The following is a 25,584-nucleotide window of genomic DNA, read 5'->3' as shown; positions in this document are numbered from 1 at the left end:
TGATGTATCATAAATAAGTTCTGTTTAAAACCCTAGACATTTCTTTCTTACACAGGAAAGAAGTGAAACTATCACTGTATTCTAACAGATGAAAGGCTTAACAGACAATCAATTTTTCAATGTATAATTTCAGTTACATCACACTAAACTTTTGCTATAAATTCTGTGTTTTAGGATTAAGCCCTCCACTATCACTAGTGCGCTTCCAATTAAACCTGTTGGACTATAACCTGGAGTTGTGTGATTTTTGACTTTGATTTGGATACAGTTGAGAGAATTGAACACAATTCAGCTATTTAACGGATTAATTGCACTTTTACTTTCAGATTACACCCATGCATTTTTCTTAAAAAGAAAACTCTAAACAAATAACAGCATATCCGTTCAGATTCATTTTTCCCGCCAAGGTTAAGGGTGAATAGGAAGTGATGTACAGTGGGGTAAATAAAAGGCGGGAATAGGAGCGGGTTTCTTTCCGCTGCCATTTTTTAAACAGGGAGGGTTAGGAAACCCGGGAAACATTCCGCGGGAATTACTGCTTCAGTAATTGTCCGTATCGTTCAGATTCTCTGCAGGATTGAACCCTCTGCACACAGACAGCCCGAGAGCCGAAGGAGAATTTGAAATGGCGGATCAGGAACCGAGTGCCTCCACGTCCAGCGTTGCAGGCAGCGCCGAGGGGTGAGTGTTGCAGCGGCTGAGAAGGCAATGGAGCCCGGGCCAAGGCTTTCCCCGGGGCTCGGGCTGCTCCGCGCCTGCGCCCACTGTCACTGCGTTCCATTCCTGCTGTCGCTACAATGGGGAAGGAACGTGAGCCCGGAGTGCGAGCGGAGGAGGCAGAGCTGCAGGCACACAGCAGTCCCAGTGCACAATCCCTCCCCGTGACATCGTACCTTCCGATGGCGATCTTTAAGCCTGCTTCATGTCTGTGTACTGCAAGCAAGAACAAGTAAAAGCGCTCTCCCGTTCGCTTTCCTTTTGCTGATAACTCTCCTCTGCTTTAACCTGGTAACCCGAGTGTTTCACAACAGCCTGTGTTTTAGTGGAACGAGTATTCGAAGTACTTTGTTGAACAAGTGCTTAAATAGTTAATAGTGTCTGTGTTAGCATTCTATTGTAAAAAAACTTTGTGGGAACATCTCCAGCAAATTTTGCTGCTTCACTAAATGAATAATAGGTGGAATCAACTTCGCGAACCTATCAGAATTCACGCTTCTGGGCACACACTCTGCCGTTGTAATGTTCAGTTATATGCAGTATCTGTAATTACCCCCGGATAAATTACTTGGAAGTGCACATCTTGTGTAACGAGACTATACGTAAATTAGAATTTGTTTTTCCTTTTTTTTTAGAAAAGAAAGTCTGGTGTCTGTGGATGAATGATACTGACAATGCTGCATTTAATGTCTGATTGCCCTGAGAAAGTATTGGTGAATGACCTTGAAATGTTTGGACTGTGTCATGATGTCCCCACCACCACAATAAGTTTTGAGTCGAGAATTTTGAGTAATTACAGTTCCTAGAATGACTTGTCTTAACATCTGTTAGTCATAGGACGTGGTGTACTCTGAAGCAATTTAAGTCTTTGCATTTGTGGGTTGCTTTCACATATATACCTTGGAATATTGTGGACTATATAGAAACTAGGAGCAGGAGTGGTCCATTTGGCCCTTCGAGCTTGCTCTGCTATTCAATATGGCTAATTCTCTTTCAATATCGTTCCTTCTTTTTCCCCCAGACTAATTAATGTCTTCAAAACCATAAACATGTATCTTTTTTAATATTCTTAATCCACTTAAGCTCCACAACAGACTGTGTGTGGTAGAGAATTCCACCGGTTTACCACCCTGTGACATTTGTTTGAAATTTATTTCTGTTCCAGGTGGTGTTTCATTTTGTGTGACTTGGAGAGGTCAATCTTAGATCTGTTGCTGCCAGATGTTATAATAGATAGGAATCAAATGAGGGAAAACCTGAATAACCAGCTGTTGTCGATGCACCAGCTCATGGTACTGTTGGTCAAAGTGACTATTCAGTCTGTATGGAGTTGCAGTTTGCTGTCACATTGAGAAAGGTGTTGATCATGCGTGGTCCTCATTAGGTTAAATGGGATAAAGTTACACACGTAGCCAGTAGCAGAATGTACTAAACTATAATTTTAAACTCGAAGTATATTCCTCACCGTGCCATACTGTCAAGTCGGGGGGGGGGGGGGGGGAAGACCCAATCTACATCAGATGTTTAGGAAGAACACTTGTCATGAACAGGAAAATAAGATACCAAACCTGTCAACCTACAGTCCAAGACTACATTTAACAACAGGGAAGGTATGATGGAAGGTGTGCTGATCATTTCTGTCAAAATGTTCTCAATATGACTTTCTTTGGAGGCATGGACTTTGCCTGACCAACTACAAAGGTAAATAGCTCTGGTTGTTGAAGACCAACTGTAGCCCCTGATGATCACTTGTGAACTCCCTCAATAAGATCAAAAGTGTTTGTACAATGCTGAGTTCTATTTGCAATCATCGAAGATACTGAAACTGCTAGTCTTTGCATGCAGCAAGATCAGGATGGCACTTGGGCATGGGCTGTTAGGCAGCAGTAAAATTTGTTCCATACAAATGTCAAGCAAATGACATTGCCATCACTGAATTCTTCATTGCTGATAACCTGTGGGTTACCATTGACCAGAAATTGAACTAAACTGGCTCTCCTAAATCATGCCACCAGTGCTTCATACAGAGACTCACTATCGATGTTACCTAGTATGGTGACGAAATGACTGAAAACGAACCTTCCAGCTCAGTGAGCAAACCTACATCCAGATATGTCTTGGATGTTATATTTCATTCCTGATGAAGTCATGGCTTTATCCAAAACTCAGTCTGTTAAATTCAGTCAAGATAAACCAGTACATAATACCTTGACTTTTCAGCTGCATCCTCCAAACCCAGCAATTGCGCCCCCATGGGCTTGCATTTGGGCACTTCTGCTGATACCAAATTTTTTATTAAAATAAGTCTTTATCAACTAATAACTTATTTAGCTGAGCTTCTGTCTTGCACTTGTATGATCAAACTAACATTTATACATTTGAGGTATTGTATGATTTGTTATGTTTCCTGGGATAAAGAGATTGGTCTCTGAGGAAAAGTATAGTTCACTTTGCCTATATTTCTGAAGTTTAGAAAAATGATAATCTCTTTTGAAGCATTATAAACTTCTTAAAGGACTTGGAGAGTTAGATGCTGAGGAAAAAGTACCCCCTCTCCACTGACCCAACTGAGAAATCTAGACCATTGAATCACTCCCTGACCAAGTCAGCCACTTATGACTGAATTGAGATTTTCTTCACTTCACTCTACCCCAGATAGCACTAGGTGCAAAGCTGATGAGTATTTAAAATGGAGTTTCATAGGTTTTGTTTCTGTAAAGTGCAGTTAGTGTGGGAGGGTGGATTTGGGGTAGAACGTCCCCAATGATCTTGCTGATTGCTGCAATGCCATAGTCTTTGTGGACTGTGGGGCTGTGCTGTCATTCGAGAGGGACAATCTGTGGTGACTTAACCTGAAGGCGACCATACTTCCAATGAAGGGAGAGGTTGAGGAGGAGAGTCCTTCACACTAACCTCAGCCGGTGATGGAAATTTAAACAGTTAGAATTAAATGTTTTGGAAATCAACTGTCCAACTAATTGAGCTAAACCGACCCCCTCTTGAAAGCAGAACAGACTCAAAACTTCAAAATTGTTTCCTCCAGCTTTTCCTGTTGTGGAGAAGTGTGATTAGACTAAGTTTGGAAGGGAAGAATCACTGAAATTTTTTTTTTGCAATTTAAAATTTTCACACTGAAATTGTTAAGCTGCATTAACGCCTTATTTTAGTGTTACTTTAAAGAGTAGCTAGCTTAGAAATGGACCTAGTTCTGAACCATCATTCTGAAATAGATTGGTATTATATCTAACATTTTATCACCTGAGTGTTGATTTACAATTACTTTACTGTGAAATTTGTATTCTGAAGAACTTAATTTTAGCATTTGTTCTCTCATTTAAAATTCAAGTTTATCTCTTTGCTCAGTGACCAAAGACTGACCTTGGTTCATTGAATTGTCTGTTTCTCGTGACAAACATTATTTGTAGCTTAAAAGGGAAAAAAAAGGTCTTCTGTATAGGGATAATATTGCTTCAACAAATTTTTTTCAGTCATCGCCCAAGTATTTCCATGCTGAGAATATAGGTGTCTGGCTGCTGATTACCCAATGGAACAGGAGATAGTTAGAACATTACAGCACAGTACTGGCCCTTCAGCCCTTGATGTTGCATCGACCGGTGAAACCAGTCTGAAGCCCATCTAACCTACACTATTCCATTCTTGTCCATATGCCAATCCAGTGACCATTTAAATGCCCATAAAATTGGCAAATCTACTAATGTTGCGGGGGAGTGTGTTCCACACCCCTACTACTGAGTAAAGAAACTACCTCTGACATCTGTCTTATATCTGTCACCCCTCAATTTAAAGCAATGTGCCCTTGTGCTATCCATTGCCATCTGAGGAAAAAGGCTCTCACTGTCCACCCTGTCTAACTTTAAGTCACCTCTCAACCTTGTCTCTAATGAAAACAGCCTCAAGTTCCTCAGCCTTTCCTCGTAAGACCCTCCCTCCATACCGCGCAACATTCTAGTAAGTCTCCTCTGACCCCTTTCCAAAGCTTCCACATCCTTCCCATAATAGAACATAGAACAATACAGCATAAAACAGGCCCTTTGGTCCTCGATGTTGTGCCAACCTGTGAACTATTCTCAGCTTGTCCCCCTACACAATCCCAAAATCATCCATGTGCTTATCTAAAGATTGTTTAAATCTCCCTAATGTGGCTGAGTTGACTACATTAGCAGGTAGTGCATTCCACACCCTTGCCACTCTGCGTTTTTTAAAAAAAACCTGCCTCTGACACCTGCCTTAAGTCTATCACCTCTCAATTTGTAGTTTTGCCCCCTCGTACACGCTGACGTCATCATCCTAGGAAAAAGACTTTCACTGTCTACATTTTACTTTGAATACCCTATCTAATCCTCTGATCATCTTGTATGTCTCTATCAAATGTCTTTTAGCCTCCTTCTTGCCAAGGGCAGTATGATGGCTGAGTGGTTAGCATTGTTGTCTCTCGGCACCAGGGACACGGGTTCAGTTCTCTCCTCGCGCAACTGTCTGTGCAGTATTTGCACATTCTTCCTGTGTCTGCATGGGTTTCCTCTGGGTGTTCCAGTTTCCTCGCACAGTTCAAAGATGTGCAGGTTAGGTGAATTGGCCATGTTAAATTGCCTGTAGTGTTAGCTGGATTAGTGAGGGGTGAATGTAGGGGAATGGGTTTGGGTGCGTTGCTCTTCGGAGGGTCGTTATGGACTTGTTGGGCCGAAGGGCCTATTTCCACACTGTAGGGAATCTAATCTAATTAAAGAACAAGTTCAAATCTCTCCGCCTTTCCTCAAAACCTTCCCTCCAGACCAGCCAACATCCTGATAAATCTCCTCTGCACCTTTTCCAATGCTTCCACATCCTTCCTGAAATATGGGGACCAGAACTGTGTGCAATATTCCAAATGCAGCCACACCAGAGGTTTGTACAACTGCAGCATGACCTCATGGTTCCAAAACTCAAATCCTCCTCCAATAAAAGCTAAAACACCGTATGCCGCCTTGGCAACTTTCAAGGATCTGTGTACCTGAACACTGATCTCTCTGCTCATCTACACTACCAAGAACCTTACCATTAGCCTAGTTCTCTGCATTCTATTACTCCTTCCAAAATGAATCCCCTCACACTCTTTGGCAAGAAACTCCATTTGCCAGCTCTGCAGCTTCTCTATGTCCCTCTGTTACCTACAGCATCTTTCATCACCATCCATGATTCTACCAACCTTTGTGTCATCTGTAAATTCACTATCCCATCCTTCTATGCCTTCACCCAAGCCATTTATAAAAATGGCAAATAACAGTGAACCCAAAACGATCCTTGCAATACACCACTAGTAACTGAACTCCAAGATGAACATTTCCCATCAACTACCACTGAGTTTTCTCAGCTAGCCAATTTCTGATCCAAATCACTAAATCACCTCAATGCAATACCTTTGTATTTTGTGCAATAGCCTACCATGGGAACCTTATCAAATGCCTTACTGAAATCCACATACATCACATCAACTGCTTTACCCACCTCCGCCTATTTGGTCACCTCAAAAAACTAAGGTTAGTGAGGCACTACCTACCCTTCACAACAGTGACTGTCCTTAATCAAGTTATTTCTTTATAGATTATAAATCTTATCTCTCATAATTCTTTCCAACACTTTACCCACAACTGAAGTAAGGCTCACAGGACTATGATTACCAGGGTTGTCTCTATTCTCCTTCTTGGACAAGAAAACATTTGCTATCCTCCCACCTTCAGACACTATTCCTGTAGATAATGACAACATAAAGATCAAAGCCAAAAGCTTGGCAATCTCCTCCCTGGCGTCCCAGAGAATCCTAGGATAAGCCCCATTTGGCCCAGGGGACTTAGCTGTTTTCACACTTTCCAGAATTGCTAATACCACCTCCTTGTGCACCTTAACCCATGTAGTCTAGTTGTCTGTATCTCAGTATTGTCTTATTCTAGTGTGAAAAGTATCCATATAGCACTTCCCCTATCTCCTCTGACTCCACGTTCAACTTTCCACTGCTATCCTTGATTGGCCCTGATCTTACTCTAGTCATTCTTTTATTCCTGATATACCTATAGAAAGTGTTAGGGTTTTCCTTAATCTTATCTAAAATCTGATTGAAGATTTGTAGCTCGGGTATCCGTTGTTGTGGTTCTGCTCGCTGAGCTGGAAGTTTTTGCTGGAACGAAACGTTTAATCTTATCTGCCAACGACTTCTCATGTCCCCTCCTAGCTCTTCTTAGTTCTCTCTTTAGATCTTTCCGGGCTAACCTGTAACACTCAAGCACCCTAACTGAGCCATAACATCTCATCCTGACATAAGCTGCCATCTTCCTCCTGACAAGATCCAGTGTACCTGGACTGCGGCACTGGGGGTGGCTAAACTTGTTTGTGACAATGTGGCACTCATTTAAACTTTAAGGACTCTACTCAATAGCAGGGCTTTCGAACACAAACCCTGGCGATGAGAGTGCATTGTTGTGTGATTTTTCTAGTGTCCTGATTGATGTTGACTAGGTTTAATATTTTTCCATTGACTGTTTTTAGCTAACCATTATTTGTTTCTGAGAGCTGGTATTTCATTTGACCTCCGGATCCTGATCAAGATCAGAACATAGGAACAAGCACCTCTTTCAACCAGGTTTACTGCATCTGTTGCTCCCAGTGTGGTCTCCTCTATCTGGGAGACCAGACGCAGACTGAGACAGGTCTGCGGAGCACTTGTGCTCCGTGCGCACCAATCTCCCTCTCCCTTCCCTCAGCCCCACTGCACTCCCTGTATGTCAGCCCCCCCCCCCCCTCCCTCCCCCCCCCCCCCCCAAGTCCTGATGTAGAGTCCACCCCAAAACATTGAATTTCCTGCTCCTCTGCTGCCTGGCCTGCTGTGCTTCTCCACATCCAGTTTTACTGACATAGGAACAGGAATATGTCATTCACCTACTTCAGCCTGCTCCACCACTTGGTTAGATCATGGCTTCACTTTTTTTTGCACTATCCTCAAACTCTTCCTGTTGTTCCTCTTCATTTTTATCTTCATTTTCTAAGTGTCCTTTATTATTGATTCTATAATTTTCCCTGCTGCTAACATCAAATTAACAGGTTTACAATTCTACATTTGCTCTCTTGCTCTCGCCCCTTAAATAGTTGAATTACTTTAGTTACTTACCAGTCTGTAGGAACCTTTTTAAGAATCTGTAGCATTTTGAAAGTATATGCATTGATCCATCTCTATAACTGCACTCAGCAAAATTCCCACTTAACAAACTCTTATCTGATCTCTTGTGTTTTCAACATTTACAATCTGATGTGAATGGATTAGTGGTGCTATATTCTATGCTACGACTGGCAAAGAAGAATCGAGTTTCGTGCTTAAAGTGATTGGTTTATGTCGTTCAAAATGAACCATTAGTGATACCGGATTTATTATAATTTAAAGGTGAAGGTTCAATGTGCTGGTGGTTATGGTACTAGATAAGTGATCCAGATGTAATTCATTCACATTGCAATAGTTGTAGCCAGTGAGGTTGTTTCTATTTAATTTATTTTTCTAATCAACCTATTCAGAGGTGTTATGAAACACTTCTGAAGCAGGTGGGATTTGAACCTGGGCCTCCCAGTCCAGGGGTAGGGATCATACCGCACAAGGGCCCTAAAGCCTACTGCAGTTGGTATTCTCAGACAATCTCCCATCCAAAGACTAACCAGGCCTGAGTCTGCTTAGCTTCTGAGATCAGATGAGATTGGGCATTTTCAGAATGGTATGGCCATCGTTTAGTACCTTTTTTGTTTTCTTATTATGTATTGGCCCAACCTGGTCTTTCAACTCTTGCCTGTCATTGGTTGATCCATTTGACGTGGCCTAGTAGGGCTGGATCACCCCCAGCCCTAAGAATTTGACAGCAGTGTATTCCTTACTTTTGGAGCAAATTTATCAAGTATTGTAGATAGGTAACATTCAGCAATTGAGGTTTATTGGAAATGTAGGTCCCTGTCCTTTTTAAGATGAAAGATGACATCAGAGCACTACATAAATATCTGAGCTAAAATCAAGCAAAATCATGCTAGCTACTCCAAACTGGACAAGGTGTGAATAAGTTGAAAATGGAATAAGTGCATCAAACAATTGGGAAATGCTTCTTTTTAAGTGCTTTTTATCAACTAATTTGAACAGGATTTCTGAAGCAAGTCAAGGTCTTTTGTTTTTAGACCTTTTCAATGGGGAAATGTAGTATGTAATGTAACATGAGCTCAGATGTTTTAATCAGAACTGAAACCTTGCTTTTTTTTAAGCAAATTCACCTAGCAACAATTTGTCATTTTCAGACATGAAGCTTTCATACATGGAAATTGCTCCAAATGGCTGTTTCCTGGTTTTTAATGGACTCTTGAATGGATTGGTAATAGTGGCATAATTCCATTTGGCCTAATTGATTTTTGAACAGTTAGCTGCATTGCAATGAAGGCAGTCACACTTTACGTGGAATCTTGTGGCAACCATAATTTAAACTTGATTGACATGTTTTCCTGTTATCTTGAATTTTATTGCCAATCAGTAAGTTTCGTTTTAAATTGGGGAGATTTTATTGATGTAACTTTTTTATGTATATGAATAAGTCGATCTCCTATTCATTTATGAAATGCTTCCTTTAACAGTGCTGATGTCAGTGCTGAAGCCACAAAGTTACTTGGAACTGGTAAACGACACATGGTGATGGAAGATTTTGTAGCAGCAGTCAATACCTTTCAAGATGCATGCAGGCTATTGTAAGTATGTTTATGGACTGTTGGATGATGTAAAGTTTGCAGAGGATACCAGTTCCTCTGAAAATAGTGTTCAGAAGACAGTATCATGGGGAAAAGAGTTCATTCGTAGATACTTCAATTTTTAAAAGCTAAACTATGTGGATAGCTTAACATAGCATGTTCAGTTTCTTTGTTCTGTTATTTCTTTTTATTTCTGTCATTATAATTGGTACAACCATGACAGTATGGCCATACAAAATCTTGATCTGTTCCCTTTGCTTTAAAGGAGTGAAAGGCATGGAGAAATGGCAGATGAATGTGGAGAAGCCTATTTCTGCTACGGAAAAGCCCTTCTGGAGTTAGCAAGGTTAGTTTATAAACTAGATGAACAAGAATAGACTAAGTAGCTATTTCTTTAGTCATTTTTGGGACATGGGTGTTATTGGCTGACTGGCATTTTTATTGCCGGTCCCTAGCTGCCCTTAAACTGAGTGGCTTGCTAGGTTGTTTGAGAATTAACCACGTTGCTGTAGGTCTGGAGTCACATGCAGGCCAGACCAGGTAAGAGTGGCATTAATGAAGGAATACTTGAAAACAGAAGAATGTGCTCTGTTAAAATATTATTGCAGCTGTTATAACATGTAATTTCCTGATTTCTTAAGTCTTTAGCCCCCTAGTATTTATTGTTTTAAAAATATTGTGCTAAGCAGTTAGATTCTTGTGGGTTTTAAGCATTTTTTAAAAGGATAACGTTTGATTAACAGGCAAGTTTAAGACTAACCATGCCTGTTCTGCACTCTATTTCTGTTTGCCAGTTAGAACCTTCTTTAAAACTTAAATTTGCAAAGCATTAGTTGTCCTCTTTAAACTACCCAGTTACCACAACTGTAACTTTGGATTGCGGGTGTTTGATAGAGGAGGATGATATTGTACTTTCTTGTATCTCAGAATGGAGCGTGGTGTTCTTGGCAATGCTCTTCAAGGAGTTCCTGAAGATGATGATGAAGAAACAGCAGCAGATGAGGATTCCAAAGTAGAAAATGCAGAGAATGTAGATGGTGAATATCTTCTACTTAAAAGATTTGTTTTGTAATAATACTTCGTCTGGTCTTAATTGCAGAACTTATGTAGACCTATATCTAGCTTGCTTGCTTCCTCCATTTTTGAAGGAACATGTATTTCATGGGGGGTGGTGTGAGATGCGATTGGAGGCTGGGCAGGATGGTGGTGTGAGGAGGGAGGAGGTGGTGCAGTTTTGGGGCACGGGCTCCTGAACGGGGAACCGACCTTTTTAAAAACTCCGAACCCCAGAGGAAAGGCATTTAATTGATTAATAGATTATCCAAACGAAATAGTGCCTGCCCATCTTGTTTGGATAAGTCGAGGTTTCCCTGTACTTGGGTGATTGTAATTTGGATAATCGTGGCATATTATTTATTTATAAAGAGGCCGACTGGAAATTGAAGTTTGTCGCGTAGTGACAAATTTACCATTTTAATGTGGTGATAGTTGCCATTATAGAAAGAATAAAAGCTGGCTTGCGTATACATCAATGTAGAATATTTGTGTTGGCCAAAGGCTGAAGTGACAAAGGGACAGTGCTCTGAAAGTTTTGTGATTGTCTGTAACCTGGTGTTGTGACTTCTGACGTTGTCCACCCTAGGCCAACACTGGCATCAGAACATCTTTGTTTTGGACTATTGTCAAGTAAAAATGTGGTTCAAATAGTTTAAGTGGATATAAATGCCAGCTTTGTACAACAGTTTGAGGACCTGCCAATATTCTTAGTGAAACTAATATTTGAATTGATCTAATCTCTGTAAATTGTTAATTGAAGACTGATTTTATTCACCTGTAGAAGTATTTACATGTACCATTTTGACTTTCATAGTTGCATTTGGTATCATGACTTGGTGAAATGGGCTTCCTGAGAAATGAACAAATATTGCATCAGTATAGTTTGGGGTGAAAATCATTCAGTTGTTAAAAGCATGTTTGACCTGAGTTGGTGAGCAGGTGTTTGGATCTTTGTAGCCAAAATGTGCCAAATAACCTAAGAAACCAAAAGCAAAATGGAGGCAGGAAATGAGTTAATGATTTACCAGTGACTACCTTAATCACTACTGTTGACGAAACCTAAAATGTACCTGATGTTATTTATCCACTTTTTCTGATCTTTTTTAATTGTGACTAAATCCAGATTTCTTAGCCACCATTGGGAACTTCAATTTCATGCATTCTTTTCTCCTTGATGTGTATAGAAAAAGAGAGGGAGGAATTGAGGGAGCAGGTGTATGCAGCACTAGCTGAAGAAAAGGATAAGCCTGCAGACGATGAAGCACCAGCTGCAAATGTTTCTGCTGACCAGGATGTAGCTCACAAAGAAATAGAGAGCCATACTGAGACTTCTGATGAAGAGAAAGCAAGCACTGCAGGAGTGCTCTGTACCACCAAGAATGAAGCACTGCTTGAAATAGAATCGTCCATTGTCCAGGATGATGTCCTAAATGAACAAGTGGCTAAAACAGCAGGTTGTTCTCTAGGGAATTGTGATCATGCCCAGGAAGGGAAAGCAAAGGACCGAGTGGGCATTCCAGAAGATGTAAAGGACCATCTCCAAGTTAAGAACCGTGCTAGTGAGGAAGTGGCTGCAAAAGATCACCTTTTGTTGGAGAATGCTGGGGTGAAGGTGACTGCTGGTGAGACTGTGAAAATAGTTGATGAAGTAAAACTGGAACACGACATAGCCCTTCCTCCACAGGATTCTTTAGTGGATAGAGATGTGAAAGCAAATGTTGAAGAGGCATCAGCTCAAGAACAGCTGAGAGTTGATGAGAGTGAAGAAGATGAGATCAAATCAGATGAAAGTAAACTCTCAAATCAGAGGACAGAGGATGGGACAACTGGTTCTGAAGAACCGATGGAAGAGGGTGCAGGTATTAATTCGAGGACAAGTGTTCAGATTTACAAAGTTGGTTTAAATGGTTTAATGACTTATCAGTTGAACAAAATTACAAATTGTCTATGCTGACACTCCTAACACTTTTTTATGACTTTCTGTATAATTGGTTTTGATAACCACTTGGTAAATCTGTCCACTCACTTCTGTAAGAGCACAGAAAAGGCGAAAATGGTGGTTTCTCTAAACTTGCACTAATCACTGGGGATAAAGCTATCTTACAAGTTTTAATCTTTGCCACTGGGTTTTAAAAATTTTAATGCGCGGTTGTTTTAAAATGCAGGGCATTGATGCTTTGTGTAATGCAATGCTGAGAAATAAACTGTTACTGTAATTACCTTTCATTATTACTGTAGGTTTAAATTTTGTATTAATAGCTTTAAGGTGAATGGCCAAACTCTGAAATAGAGTAAGATTCCCAACTCCTAGAATTTTGTTCATCATTATTCTGCTCCTAGCTATTAGGCCCAAATTTGTGTTATGTTAACACCTTATTTACTACTGACTTCTAATGCAATTGTATTGTGCAACCCTTCAATGAGGGTAGAGTAGATTAATTGGACAGCTTTGTTTCTGGGATTGTTAAGCTGTCTGCATTGGTTTTCTAGTCTACTACTGTAGTGGCTACTCGTCTAGCTGCTAGCCTGGATGGCTTTCAAACCTCTGCAGGATATAACGGGATACTTTCCCATTTTAAATCTCCAATTGTTTCAACAATTAAATGCTGTTGTCTAGTAGCCTTTGGAAAATTTTGGCTTTGGATCTGGAATGAGTTTATTCCCAGTAAGTGTGGCTGTAGTGTAAAGTTGCGAATAATTCAGCAATGAACATGCTCGTTACAGAGCACTAAATCTGTGCTTGATAAAGCTAGTGGGCATTGCTGAAATGAAACACTGGAGCAGCATATAAGATTGATGTAATCTTTTACAGAATGTTCACATTACACAACAATAAATTACCATTTGTTTGTTTGCATTTTTCTTTCCAGATGCTTCCGGTGCTGCTGATGCAAGTGGTGATGATGAAAATGAAGAGACTGGGGAAGAAAAGGTAGGTTTATCTATTCTTGAAGCTCCCTTTCAAAGACTAGCTTGAGTTTGAGATTTAAAATACAAACTGTTTATTGCAGGATGCTGAAAGTGAGGAGGTTGATAATTTGCAGCTGGCCTGGGAAATGCTTGAATTGGCAAAAGTGATCTTCAAAAGGCAAGTATTCAAATAAGTCACTGTTAACATGGTTTCATGTATTTACCAAATAGGAACTAGAGTATACAATTTTTCCAAAAATGGAAACATTCTGTGCATTTGTCGTTTATCACAAGTTCAGCTCCATTTGTTCACTCTCTCTAGACAAGAAAGAAAAGAAATACAACTTTGTGCAGCTCAGGCTTACCTGAAACTTGGAGAAGTTGGAATAGAATCTGGTAAGATATTAACACTAGATATGTGGTTTTTTTCAACCTATACACTTGTGCCTCAAGTTTATTTTTGTCAGTATTTCAATAGAAAGTAACAATTGAGCTTATCCATATGGCATTGATGTGTTTAAAGTAAATGGACAGGAGATTAATGCAATCTTGTTCAATTACAGAGAACTACACACAGGCTGTTGAAGATTTCCACGAATGTCTGACCATTCAGGAAAAACACCTCGAGGCACATAACCGACTACTAGCAGAGACCCATTATCAGCTGGGGTTGGCTTACAGCTTGAATAATCAATATGATTTCTCTTTGAAACATTTCAAGGAGTCTTTTAATGTCATAGAGAAAAGGTTAGGTAAGGAGATCAAGTTTGTTTAAACTGTAAAACTGGCAAGATAGCACATGCAGTGCCAACACTACTATGATTGTTTGCCTGACTAAGCTGGTACTATGGTGGTGAACAACTTGGATGTTTTTCCAAAAAAGACTTGAGCTGTGTTACAAATGAACATGATTTGAATTCAATAGCCTGTATTCAACATCGGTTTGGGAAAGAGAACCGATTAAGTACAGTTCATGTTTCAGCCTAACGAGCAGAAAGGCAGGCTTTTTCAAATTTTTCTTCCATTTTGGGAAGACAAATGAAATACTGTACGCATGATGTTACAATGAGTGGGGAGAGACCTGGATCTGGCTGTTCACATATGCACGAATCTTTAAAGGTGGCAGGGCAATTTGATAAAATGTTAAAATATGTGGAATTCCTAGATTTATAGAGACACTGTTCATTGGTAGAAATGCAATATTATAAAACACTGGTTAGTCCTCCGGTATCCAGTTCCAGGCATGACACTTCAAGATAGATGTCAAGACCATGGAAATGGTCGCAAATTTCCTGGAATGATACTAGTTGTGAAAGACCTAATGTGGGGCGATTAGAACACAAAACCAGTTGAATGGAGATTTGGGGTCAAAATTGAGGTTTTGATACATGCCAAGGAAAAATTAATAGTTTGATCACTTAACTGGAGACCATAAAATTGGTAACAGAATCAAAGGGAGAGTTGACTTTCATGCTGAGTTACTTGGAATACGCTGCTTGAATGGTTGGTAGAAGTATATATGATAGCAACTTTCAAATGGTAATTGGCTAATACTGTAAAAGGAATATGTGCACAGCTAAGGATACAGGAAGTGGGCCTAATAAATAGCTTTCAAAGAACATGCACAGAATTACCCCTATTTGTACTGACAAAACCAGAATTGCTGTATGAATTGTCTGTTCTATTGTGTCTCTTCTCTGTACTTTTGCCTAAACTTGTTCAAAGTTGCTACTCAAGTTTTAGTCTTTGACTTTAGTTAGCCTTCTCAGATTTGAGTTATGAAATAAATTCAAGCTCAACGTTGGAATTTTGCTCAAATCTTTTCTCAAATTTGCCTTTGTATGTGGGATTGGAAGCAATATAGTCATAAGAGATGTACAGTTAAAGCAGACCCTTCAGTCCAACTTGTCCATGCCAACCACCTATCCTAACCTAATCTAGTCCCATTTACCAGCACTTGGCCCATATCCCTCTTAAACCCTTCCTAATCGTGTACCCATCCAGATGTCTTTTAAATGTTGTAAATGTACCAGACTCCACCATTTCCTCAGGCAGGTTATCCCATACATGTAACACCCTTTGTGTGAAAAGGTTGCCCCCTTAGATCCCTTTTAAGTTTTTTTTTTCCTCTCACCCTAAACCTAAGCCCTCTAGTTCTGGACTCCCCCACCGCAGGGAAAATACCTTGTCTATTTATCCTATCCTTGCCCCTCATGATTTTATAAACTTTTATTAGGTCACTCCTCAGCTTCTGTTGCAGGAGCTGATCTGTGCGATCTGTTAGGACACTCAACCAAACGCACTTACTGCAGACATAATCATCACCAATAACTTGGAAAATCTCCCTAATCTCCCACATCCGAAGGGAAGAGCTCATCACTTTACTGAAAGCCATCTTTGCTCTTTAACAGTCTATGGACCCAGAAAATAGCACCACCTTATTGCTCTCATAACCACTGCCCCAGGCTAACTTAGTGCCTATGTTTTATATTTTTAAAATTTAATCAAGAGACAGGTCTCAATAAAACACCTAATCAAAAAAGAACCCACTCTACTCACTGTTGCAGATTTACAGCAAATTTTAAAATCTATGCACTATCTTCTCCCATGCTGTGAGCTCTCCTGCACAGGTTCCTCCAAAGTCAGCTTGTGAATTTTGCTGTTTGTTCATTTTTCCTAGACACCCTTTGATGTCCAGAGATACTTGAACTCTAACAGCAAAGGCAGTAACTGTGCAGATTCATTGTAACAGACAGCAGTGTAATTTTCTTTCTCTGACCATGTGGTCTCTGCCTTTGTCTTTCTGCTTTTTCAAAGTGCTGTTGTTTTGTTCATTTTTTCCCTCAAAGTTCCAAAACAATGCAACAGCTTATAAAACGGTAGTTGCTGCTCCTGGAATTCGAGGAAATCACCTCCAACACCTAAAATACCTCAAGGAGCAGTTCTTACAGCCATATTTTCCCTGTCCTCCATCTTGGATTACCCAAAATCCTTTTTATCCATGATTTGAAGATAGGCTTACATGGAAAGGAAGAGCAGGAATAAACTGATAGCTTTTTGAGATACCTGTATGTAACCAGGGGAATATCATAAAATCATTAAAGCTGAAGGCCAAGCACAGAATTGTCCAGTGACGTGTGTGTGCTCGCTGGCACGCAGGGAAAGGGCTAGGTAGTGAATGCAGAGGGATATATGTAAGTATGCAAGGTGGCAGGTGGAGCATAATGTGGGGTGAGTGACATTTTTCCCGTTGAAAGAATAGGAAAACCTTTTTTCTGTTTGAAGAGATGGTAAATGTTGTGGGTTCTTGTACATTAATCAAGATTTAATAGGCAATTACAGCTAGCAAATATTTCAGCTCTTGAAATAAAGGATAAGTATGCAATAGCCTTGTTGCATGCAAAATCTTTAGAGCATATTTAGAGTACCGTATGTTGCTTTGGTTTCCTTGCATAAGAAAGGATGGAGGTGGATGTTTATTATATTGCTTTCCAAGATAAGCGCATTGTCCTGGGGAATGATAGAATGGGCCTATAATCTATGGAAATATAAAGAATGAGAAAGTGATCTAAATTAAGTTATATAAAATGACCAGACCAAACGGTGATCCACATAGGTACCAACGACATGGGGATGTAAGGCAGGATTTCAGGGAGCTAGGGTGGAAGCTGAGAGCTAGAACAAAATTATCTCTGGTTTGTTACCCATGCCACATGATCGCAAGGAATAGGGAGAGATCATCTGAACTTGTGGCTGCGGGGATGATGCAGGGTTTCAGGTACTTTGGATAACTGGGGCTCATTCTGGGGAAGGTGGGACCTCTACAGACTGGACGGTCATCACTTGAACCAGAGGGTACTAATATCAGAGGTGGGAAATTTGCTGGCGCTATTCAGGTGAGTTTAAACTAGCTCATCGGGGGAATGGGAACCTGAGGTGTAATTCCAAAGCACAGGAGGATGAGTAGGGAGGACTGTGACAGGATTTCAGTCACAGAAATGTGCTGGCAGAAAGCAAACTGGTTTGAAATGTGCTTTGAAGTATCCAGAATACAGTAGGTGAGCTTGCAGCATGGATAGGCACCTGGGACTTCAATGTTGTGGCCATTTCAGAAACATGGATAGAGCAGTGTCAGGAATGGATGTTGTAGGTTCCAGGGTTTAGATCTTTCATTAAGAATGGGCAAGGCAGTAAGAGGAGGGAGGTGGGCCTTGTTAGTCAAGGATAGTATAAGTGGCTGAAAGAACTTTTGACAAGGACCTGTCTACTGAGGTAATATGGGCTGAGGTTAGAAACAGGAGAGAAGTCCCACTGGGAGTTTTTTTTTGTATAAGTCCCTGCATAGTTCCAGGGAGCTGGAGGGGAGGATTAGCAAAATAATTCTGGCCGAAGTGAAAGGAACAGGGTGGTCATTATGTGGGACTTTAACTTCCCCAACATTGACTGGAAATGCTATAACTCTTGTATGCCGTATGGACAAAAACAGATCCCAAGTGTGCAGCAGGGTTTCCTGACACAGTACATCGAACGGCCGACAAGAGGGGAGGCCACACTGGATCTGGTGCTTGGTAATGAACCAGGCCAGGTGTTTGATTTAGTCGTAGGTGAGCACTTTGGAGAGAATGATCAAAATTCAGTTATGTTTAGTTTGGCAATGGAAAGGGATAGGTACATGCCATGGGGCAAGGGCAATTATAATGTGATTAGGCAAGACTTAGGAGGCATAAAATGGGGTAGCAAAATGCAGGGGATGGGGACAATTGAAATGTGGAGCTGGTTTAAGGAACAGGTATTGCAAGTCCTTGATAGGTATGTCCCTGTCCAGCAGGGCGGAAGTGATTAGGTAAGGCAACAGTGGTTTACTAAAGAAATTGTATCTCTTGTTAAGTGGAAGGAGGCTTGTGACAGATTAGATGGTTCAGATGAAGCAATGGGGAGTTACAGATTAGCTAGGAAGGATTTAGAGTTAGGAAGAGCAAAGAAAGGACATGAGTAGTCTTTAGCAAATAAATAAAGGAGAAACCTAAATCTTTCTATAGGTATGTGGGGAATAAAAGGATGACTAGGGTAGGAATAGGGCCAGTCACAGACCGACATGGGAAGTTGTGTATGGACTCTGGAGATCTGAGAGGTGCTAAACTAATATTTTCATTGGTTTTCACTCGGAAAGGAGAATATTGTAGAGGAGAAGCATGAGATACGAGATATTAGGCTGTAAAGGATTAAGATTAGTAAGAAGTGTTATCAATTCTAGAAGGAGTGAAAGTAGACAAGTTCCCTGGGCTGGATGGGATTTATTAGAGGATTCTCTGGGAAGCTGGGGAGGAGATGGTGGAGCCTTTGGCTTTGATCTTTGAGTCATCATTGTCTAAAGGTTTAGTATCAGAGGACTGGAGGATTGCAAATGTGCCCTTGTTTAAGAAGGGCAGGAGAGATGACCCAGGTAATTATAGACCAGTGAGCCTAACGTGTTGTAGGAAGAGTTTTGGAAAGAATTATAAGAGATAGGAGTTATAATCATCTAACAAGCAACAACTTGATTTCAGATAGTCAACATGGTTTCATCAAGGGCAGGTCATGTCTCTCAAACCTCATTTGAGATTTTTGAGAAGGTGACTGAGCACGTGGACGAGGGTAGGGCAGTTGACATGGTGTACACCGATTTCAGCAAAGTGTTTGATAAGGTTCCACATTGTAGGCTATTGTAGAAAATGCACAGGCATGGGTTTGAGGGTGATTTAGCAGTTTGGATTAGAAACTGGCTTTCTGTAAGAGGGCAGCGAGTGGTGGTTGATGGAAAATATTCAGCCTGGAGTCAGGTTACTAGTGGTGTGCCACAAGGATCTGTTTGTCATTTTTATAAATGACTTTGACGCAGGCATAAGTGGATGGGTTAGTAAGTTTGCAGATGACACTAAATTCGGAGTAGTGGACAGTGTGGAAGAATGTTGCAGGGGGACTTGGATAAACTGCAGAATTGGGCTGAGAGGTGGCAAATGAAGTTCAGTGCAGATAAATGAGGTAATTACCTTTGGGAAGAATAACAGGAAGGCAGAATACTGGGTCAATGGAAAGATTCTTGGTAATGTTGATGTGCAGAGGGATCTTGGAGTCCATGTACGTAGATTTCTGAAAGTTGCCACCCAGGTTGATAGTGTTGTTAAGAAGGTATATTGGTATGTTAGGTTTTATTGGTGGAGGGATTGAGTTCCAGAGCCATAGCGACATACTGCAACTATACAAAATGCTAGTGCGGTCACACTTGGAATATTGTGTACAGTTCTGATCGTCCCCTTACAGGATGGATGTGGAAGCATTGGAAAAAGTACAGAAAAGATTTACCAGGATGTTGCCTGGTCTGGAGGGAAGGTCGTATGAGGCAAGGCTGAGAGACTTGGGTCTCCTCTTATTGCAAAGAAGGCTAAGAGGATTTGATAGAGACATACAAGATGATCAGAGGATTAGGTAGGGTAGACAGTGAAAGCCTTTTTCCCTAGGATGATGACGTCAACTTGTACGAGGGGTCATAACCCCAAATTATGGGGTGATGGATTTGACAGATGCCAGAGGCAGATTCTTTATTCAGAGAGTGGTACGGGCGTGGAATGCCCTGCCTGCCAATGTAGTTAACTCAGCCACATTTGGGGTATTTAAACAATCCTTGGATAAGCACGTGGATGGTGATGGGCTTAGATTAGTTCACAGGTCAGCACAACATAGAGGGCCGAAGGGCCTGTTCTGCACTGTATTGTTCTATGTTCGAAAATTCCTTGACATCTGCCAATCCAAACCTGAGTTTTTTTTGCTGTCAGTCTTCCCTCTCTAATCCAATACCTGCTTTTGTATCAAAGTTAACTCTTAATGGCTGCTTTAAGCTTCTAGCCATTTGGTACGTTTTGAAGGAAAGTTGTTAAATCTGTAGTTAAAACTAATTTGATGCTTTATTTGTAGCCATGTTAACAGAGAGAATTGAGAAAGCAGAAGAGAAAGGCAAATCTCCAGCAAAAGACACCGATGCTGTTTCTGAAGATAAGCGGGAGATTGAGGAACTTAAAGAGCTATTGCCAGAAATAAAAGCAAAAATTGAAGATGCAGAAGAATCCAAGGATGATGGAAGTGCAAATAAAGCCCTCCAGGAAACATTGGTCAGTACAAGTTGAATAGGAAATTCATAGAATGGCACGGGAGCAAGACAACTGGTTGCTTGATTTAGAATCTATGAAAAGTGTGCCCTATTGTTTGGGGTAATAAAGGGGTCAGTATATCACTTGTAGAAATTTGTTTAAAGAAAGTGGTAGTTGCATCTGAGGATCAAAAACAATAATGGTATGGTCTATATGGTGTCTTGACAAGAGCCTGTTGGTGTTAATACTCTAATAGTCTGTCATTGAAGCTATCACATCTCGACTTATTACTAAATTTTTATTTCCTTTTATTAAGAAACATTTTGGAAGCACTATGATTTACCTCATCTACTTGCTGTGTTATCTATTGATAAATGGACTATCCTATATTTACAACCTTTTTTAAACTTCTCCTCTTGTCGCCCCAAACACTCCATTCTCTGTCTCACCCTCCACCCACCCAGTAATTCTTCCTTCACATCAGTTCACTTTCTGTTTAACTGCTTACTCTGCAAGTTCTCTGTAGTAATTGCACTCTTCCCTTTGGTGTTGGCTGTATGTCCTGCTTCTATGCAACCTCTACCATTACCTTCTGGTCATTTTGAGTATATAGGTATAATAGTGTAAGTTACTATTTTTCTTTCTGCAGTCTAGACCATCTGCCTTTTCAGGACTTGAAAAACACAGTCTTGCAAGCAGTGCACCAACATTAGCAGTAAGTATTTGTGAAACCTAATTACCAGATGTAACGCTTACCTCATTAGGCAGACAGCTTTTGATTCCAATTTTTGCTTCAATGAGAGGGCCTTGATTTGTAATTTATTTTTCTCAACTTTAAATTGTAGGTGCAGACTGGAAAAGTAACGGGTGAAGCTTCTACTTCCAGCTCAAACTGTGTATCTAACATCACTCATTTAGTAAGGAAAAAAGTAAGTTTAGTTTGAATTTGTTCCTTCCTATCCAATGAACATGGTGTGCCCGTCCAGTTTAGATTACAGCAAAAATAAATGAAATCTGCTTTTATTTTAGATTGCTGCAGTATTTATCATGGGCTTATATAATTTGTCTTAGTATAAGCTAATTTGAGAGTTTGGATCTTAATGTCTTGAGAGTAGGATATGCTGTTTGCTTCAAGCTAACAGTGAAAAAGAGGGCCTCTTAAAGTTTCTTCTATTTTTCTGCAGTCACAGGCTCCTACTTTGCCAGAATGAAATTGCATTCAGAGTTTGATTGGTTAGTACACTGGTCAAAGCCATTTGTCATATTACATGATTGTGTTTTGCTGGTGTCATACTAGTAGGAGAAATTCAAGAAGAAACTAGTTGACGGCTATAGCTTTTCAGTTCTAATTTTAACACTTTTATGCATATTTAAATTATTGTTGAAATGTTAATGTACATATTATGCTGAAGTGTAAAAAGTATTTAAACTTTTGAAGTCTTCATTACAGAGGAAACCTGAAGATGGCGAGCAGGATAACAAAGATCCTAAAAAAGCCAAGCAGGAGGACTCTGCTGTGAATGGTGGATGTGGAGATACCGCTCATGATAGGAATGGAGTTCCTGAGAAAATGGAAGTAAGTTCATTTTGTTATAGTCCTTGTTGAATTTGGTAACTTTGAAAAGAAACTCAAACTTTCAATGAGTATCTGTCTGAAATAGTCATATGACAAGATTTCTAGTTTTAAGACTTAGTTACTGTGACTGACAAGACTGACAAAATATTATTTTGGTATGTGCATTATTCAAAGCTACAAATGTTTTCTTAGTTAACTTTAAAAATGTCCTGAAGTATTCATCTTTCTCAATGTCCCACTTCCTTTTCACTTTTCTCAGGTGGAAAGTTTCTAGGCTCTATGCCAACTTTCACTTTGAGTAACCCTGGAGATTTTTACCTATAACCAGAGCCGGGGAATCTTCTAGCCTTGTTTAAATCCTTTATACTGTCTTCAGAAGTCAAGCTCCCAGCTGTATTTTGTGACCAATAAGAGGCTAGGTCTGTAACTCTTGCCCACTTGGACCCTGTCTTCATGGCAACATGATTCATGTGGGCCTTGTATCTAGTTTGAAATATTGGTTAACTGTCTTCAAAATCAGTTTTTTTTTCTCTTTCAATCTTGGAATTAAGCAGATATTTTAAATTCAAGCCTTTTTATAAAAACTTCACTTTGCTAACACTTCAGAGTCTTGGTAATGTGACCATTGGGATAGTTTTGATCTGCTCTCTTCTTCAGTTTACAGTGAGCAGATAGCTAGGCCTCTGCTCATGGGGTTACCAATAAGTTGAGCCAAAAACAGATGTTTTGCTTACACCACAAATGAGTAATTTGAGCTCCACTGCTGGAATGATGTCAGGTATGAAGGCACAATGACTGTCAATGTGTGTCAAGCAACATGTCCCACTCATAACTGGCAGTGTTACACATATGGTCAACCAGCCCATGTTTGCAAACTTAAAAATGTATAAACCATCACGTGATTCTTCCATTGGAACTCAGTTAAAACAATTCAGACTACTAAAGTTCACTAGAAACCAAGGTTATCAGCCATGCTCAGTGTGATGTGCTCGAAGCTCCTTGCATAAATACTGTGGACCCAGTTTGTGTGTACATTGCACCCTTTTTCAAAAAAGGGCTAAGGGGAACAGCCCAACTCTGCTGCATTTCCATGACACCTTTCTGACCAGTGTACTTACCTGGTCTGAGAATGAAGATAGATTGTTCATGTTGCATCTCCAAAGCCAAGCAATCAGCACCCTCTTTATGCTGTATACAGTGATGTCTCTGCCTTTTTCAAGCTTATATTTTGCATCCCAAGTCTGAGTGCAAGACCAAAATGTTCAACTTCTAATCTCATTTTAGCAATGTTTAAGATCTGTACTACCAGGAATTTATTCATTGTAATCTAAAATGTCATGTGACCACTTATAAGGCTGCTTCGTATATATGAGTAAAAAGTGAGGTCTGCAGATGCTGGAGATCAGAGCTGAAAATGTGTTGCTGGTTAAAGCACAGCAGGTCAGGCAGCATCCAAGGAACAGGAAATTCGACGTTTCGGGCCAGAGCCCTTCATCAGGATATATATATCCTGATGAAGGATATATCCTTCGTATATATACACATAACATGTCAACAATATCAAAATATAGAATACTACCAGTTATAATTAAAGATTATATCTATCTATCTTTTGTTATTGGAGAAGCAAATTTAACTTGTTGCCAAAATGTTGACTAGTTGGATGCTTACCGCTTGTTCAGAAAGTACTTGTGTGAAGTGCTGGAACTACTCAGCATGTTTAGCAGCATCTGCAGAAACAAACCTTTCCAGTATCCGTATTTTGCCTATACCTGTATATAGTGGTTTTTTTTTAATAAAATGGGTCTGGTGCATGTGGTGATTATATAATTAATGAGATCGTTCTAGCCAGTAGTTTGGTTTTCAGGTAGATGTGTTTCCACAATTTGGTTCTCCCTTCAGTTTGCAGTGAGCAGTAAGTCAATTGTTCAAAGTGGAATTTTTAGATATAAATAAGAAAAGGATCTGTTGCTGCACAATTTAATGTTATTAATAAGCTATGTATATTTTAACTAGTCAGATCACTATTTTAGGCATAAGAAACATTAATGGACGTTTTCCAAATATAAGACAAAACTTTAACTTCATTCTTCTTCTTTTTAGTCTGAAGAATCTGTTTCCTCAAAGAAGTCTGAACCTGAAGCTCAGTGCTAGTTAAGATATTCAGATGGCCGGCAGCATTTTTGCCTGCAAACTGGATCTTTTTTGTACATAATGTATTTTTGATTGGCTTTTTTGAACTGTTTTTGTAACACTGTGGAAATATTCAATAAAGATAATGTGATTTGCAAATATGAGTCTTAAGAACATTTAACAACTTTACATGTGCACTGATGTTTGAGTTAAGGAACCAAATTTTTGTTTAGTTTCAGTACTCACATGCTAGATTGCGTACACCATTCGATTACGTCACTTGCTTGTTTTAAGATTTTATTTATTCACTGAAAGAGTGGTTTTGACTACTTTTAAAGCTTTTTGTAAATACCTAGCATTGTGACCATAGATTCTGAGACCAGAATTCATCTAAAGTTGGTATTGTTTAGTTAGGTACATTTTATTGGCCACAAAGGGCTGTTTGTTTCTATTTGGCAATTTCAGCTTGTTAGAATTAACTCCATATGCAAAGAAGGCCCGCGTGAAGTTGCCTGTTTCAACTTGGCAATTGTTTGAAACCATTGTATATTTATTTTGACACAAACCTGTATGAATTGACTGGATTGATGACACTTGTGACTGTTCTGTTGCTGTTTCCTCGAGTTAAATAGGATAGGGCATTGAATGGTGTCTACAGAGACTTTTATTAAAGCATTTTAACCAGGTTCCTCATGGTAGGCAGGTCCAGAAGATAAGTCATGTGGGATTATGGTAAATTTGATGCAAAATTGGCCTAGTAATAGAAGACCTGGTAGTTGTGGAGGGGCTTTTAATGACTGGCAGTCTGAACACCGTTGTTCTGCAAGGTGGAAGTTCTGTTTACATATAGACTTGGTTGGAAATGCAAGTGGTCTGATTAGTAAGTTTGCAGAGGACATGAAAATTGAAGTAACAGATAGTGATTGTCAAAGAATGCACATCAATTGGGCAGAGAAATGGCAGTTTCATGCAGTTAAGTGAGTTGATGCATTTTGGGAGGTCAAACATTAGGAAAGTGTACAGGATATGGCAGGACCCTTTGTATTTGTATATGGAAAACCTCTGGTTTAAGTCCATTGCTTTCTGAAAGTGGCAAAAAGTGGATAAGGTGGTAAAAAGGCATCTGCATGCTTGCCTTCATCAGTTGGGGTATGAGGCACAAAAGGCAGCAGTTGTATAAAACTTTAGAGTGGCCACATTTGGAGAAGTGTGTGCAGTTCTAATATACCATTATTATAGGAAGGACGTTGAGGCTTTGGAGAAGATGCAAAAGAGGTTTACCAGAGTGTTGCCTGGATTGGAGTGCATTAG

At 40.0% G+C, this 25,584-nt stretch overlaps 1 protein-coding gene across 2 annotated transcripts; it reads left to right on the top strand.

Moving 5' to 3' along the window:
* Positions 1-448: 448 nt before the first annotated feature.
* Positions 449-24,432, top strand: nasp (nuclear autoantigenic sperm protein (histone-binding)). Of its 2 annotated transcripts, none has more exons than XM_060829856.1 (14): positions 449-681; positions 9,364-9,474; positions 9,740-9,820; positions 10,402-10,511; positions 11,715-12,389; positions 13,401-13,462; positions 13,542-13,618; positions 13,763-13,836; positions 14,004-14,192; positions 20,392-20,585; positions 21,214-21,279; positions 21,410-21,493; positions 22,015-22,140; positions 24,244-24,432. In XM_060829856.1, the coding sequence occupies exons 1-14, from the start codon at positions 626-628 to the stop codon at positions 24,292-24,294; spliced, it is 1,956 nt and encodes a 651-aa protein (XP_060685839.1). In that variant the 5' UTR covers positions 449-625; the 3' UTR covers positions 24,295-24,432. The 2 variants fall into 2 exon arrangements, with proteins under 2 accessions (XP_060685839.1, XP_060685838.1); XM_060829855.1 differs by having other exon boundaries at positions 22,003-22,140.
* Positions 24,433-25,584: the final 1,152 nt, after the last annotated feature.

Source organism: Hemiscyllium ocellatum, chromosome 9 (genome assembly GCF_020745735.1).
Source record: "Hemiscyllium ocellatum isolate sHemOce1 chromosome 9, sHemOce1.pat.X.cur, whole genome shotgun sequence".
Classification (NCBI taxonomy): Eukaryota; Metazoa; Chordata; class Chondrichthyes; order Orectolobiformes; family Hemiscylliidae; genus Hemiscyllium; species Hemiscyllium ocellatum.
Note: the sequence above shows the minus strand (reverse complement) of the source record. Positions and strands in the feature narration are given on the sequence as shown.

Excerpts from the sequence above, each read along its gene's own strand:
- nasp (XM_060829855.1), top strand. The coding sequence starts at position 626 with ATGGCGGATCAGGAACCGAGTGCCTCCACGTCCAGCGTTGCAGGCAGC. Across the intron at positions 9,475-9,739 it reads CAAGATGCATGCAGGCTATT|GAGTGAAAGGCATGGAGAAA; the intron begins GTAAGTATGTTT and ends TTTGCTTTAAAG. Across the intron at positions 13,619-13,762 it reads GCAAAAGTGATCTTCAAAAG|ACAAGAAAGAAAAGAAATAC; the intron begins GCAAGTATTCAA and ends CACTCTCTCTAG.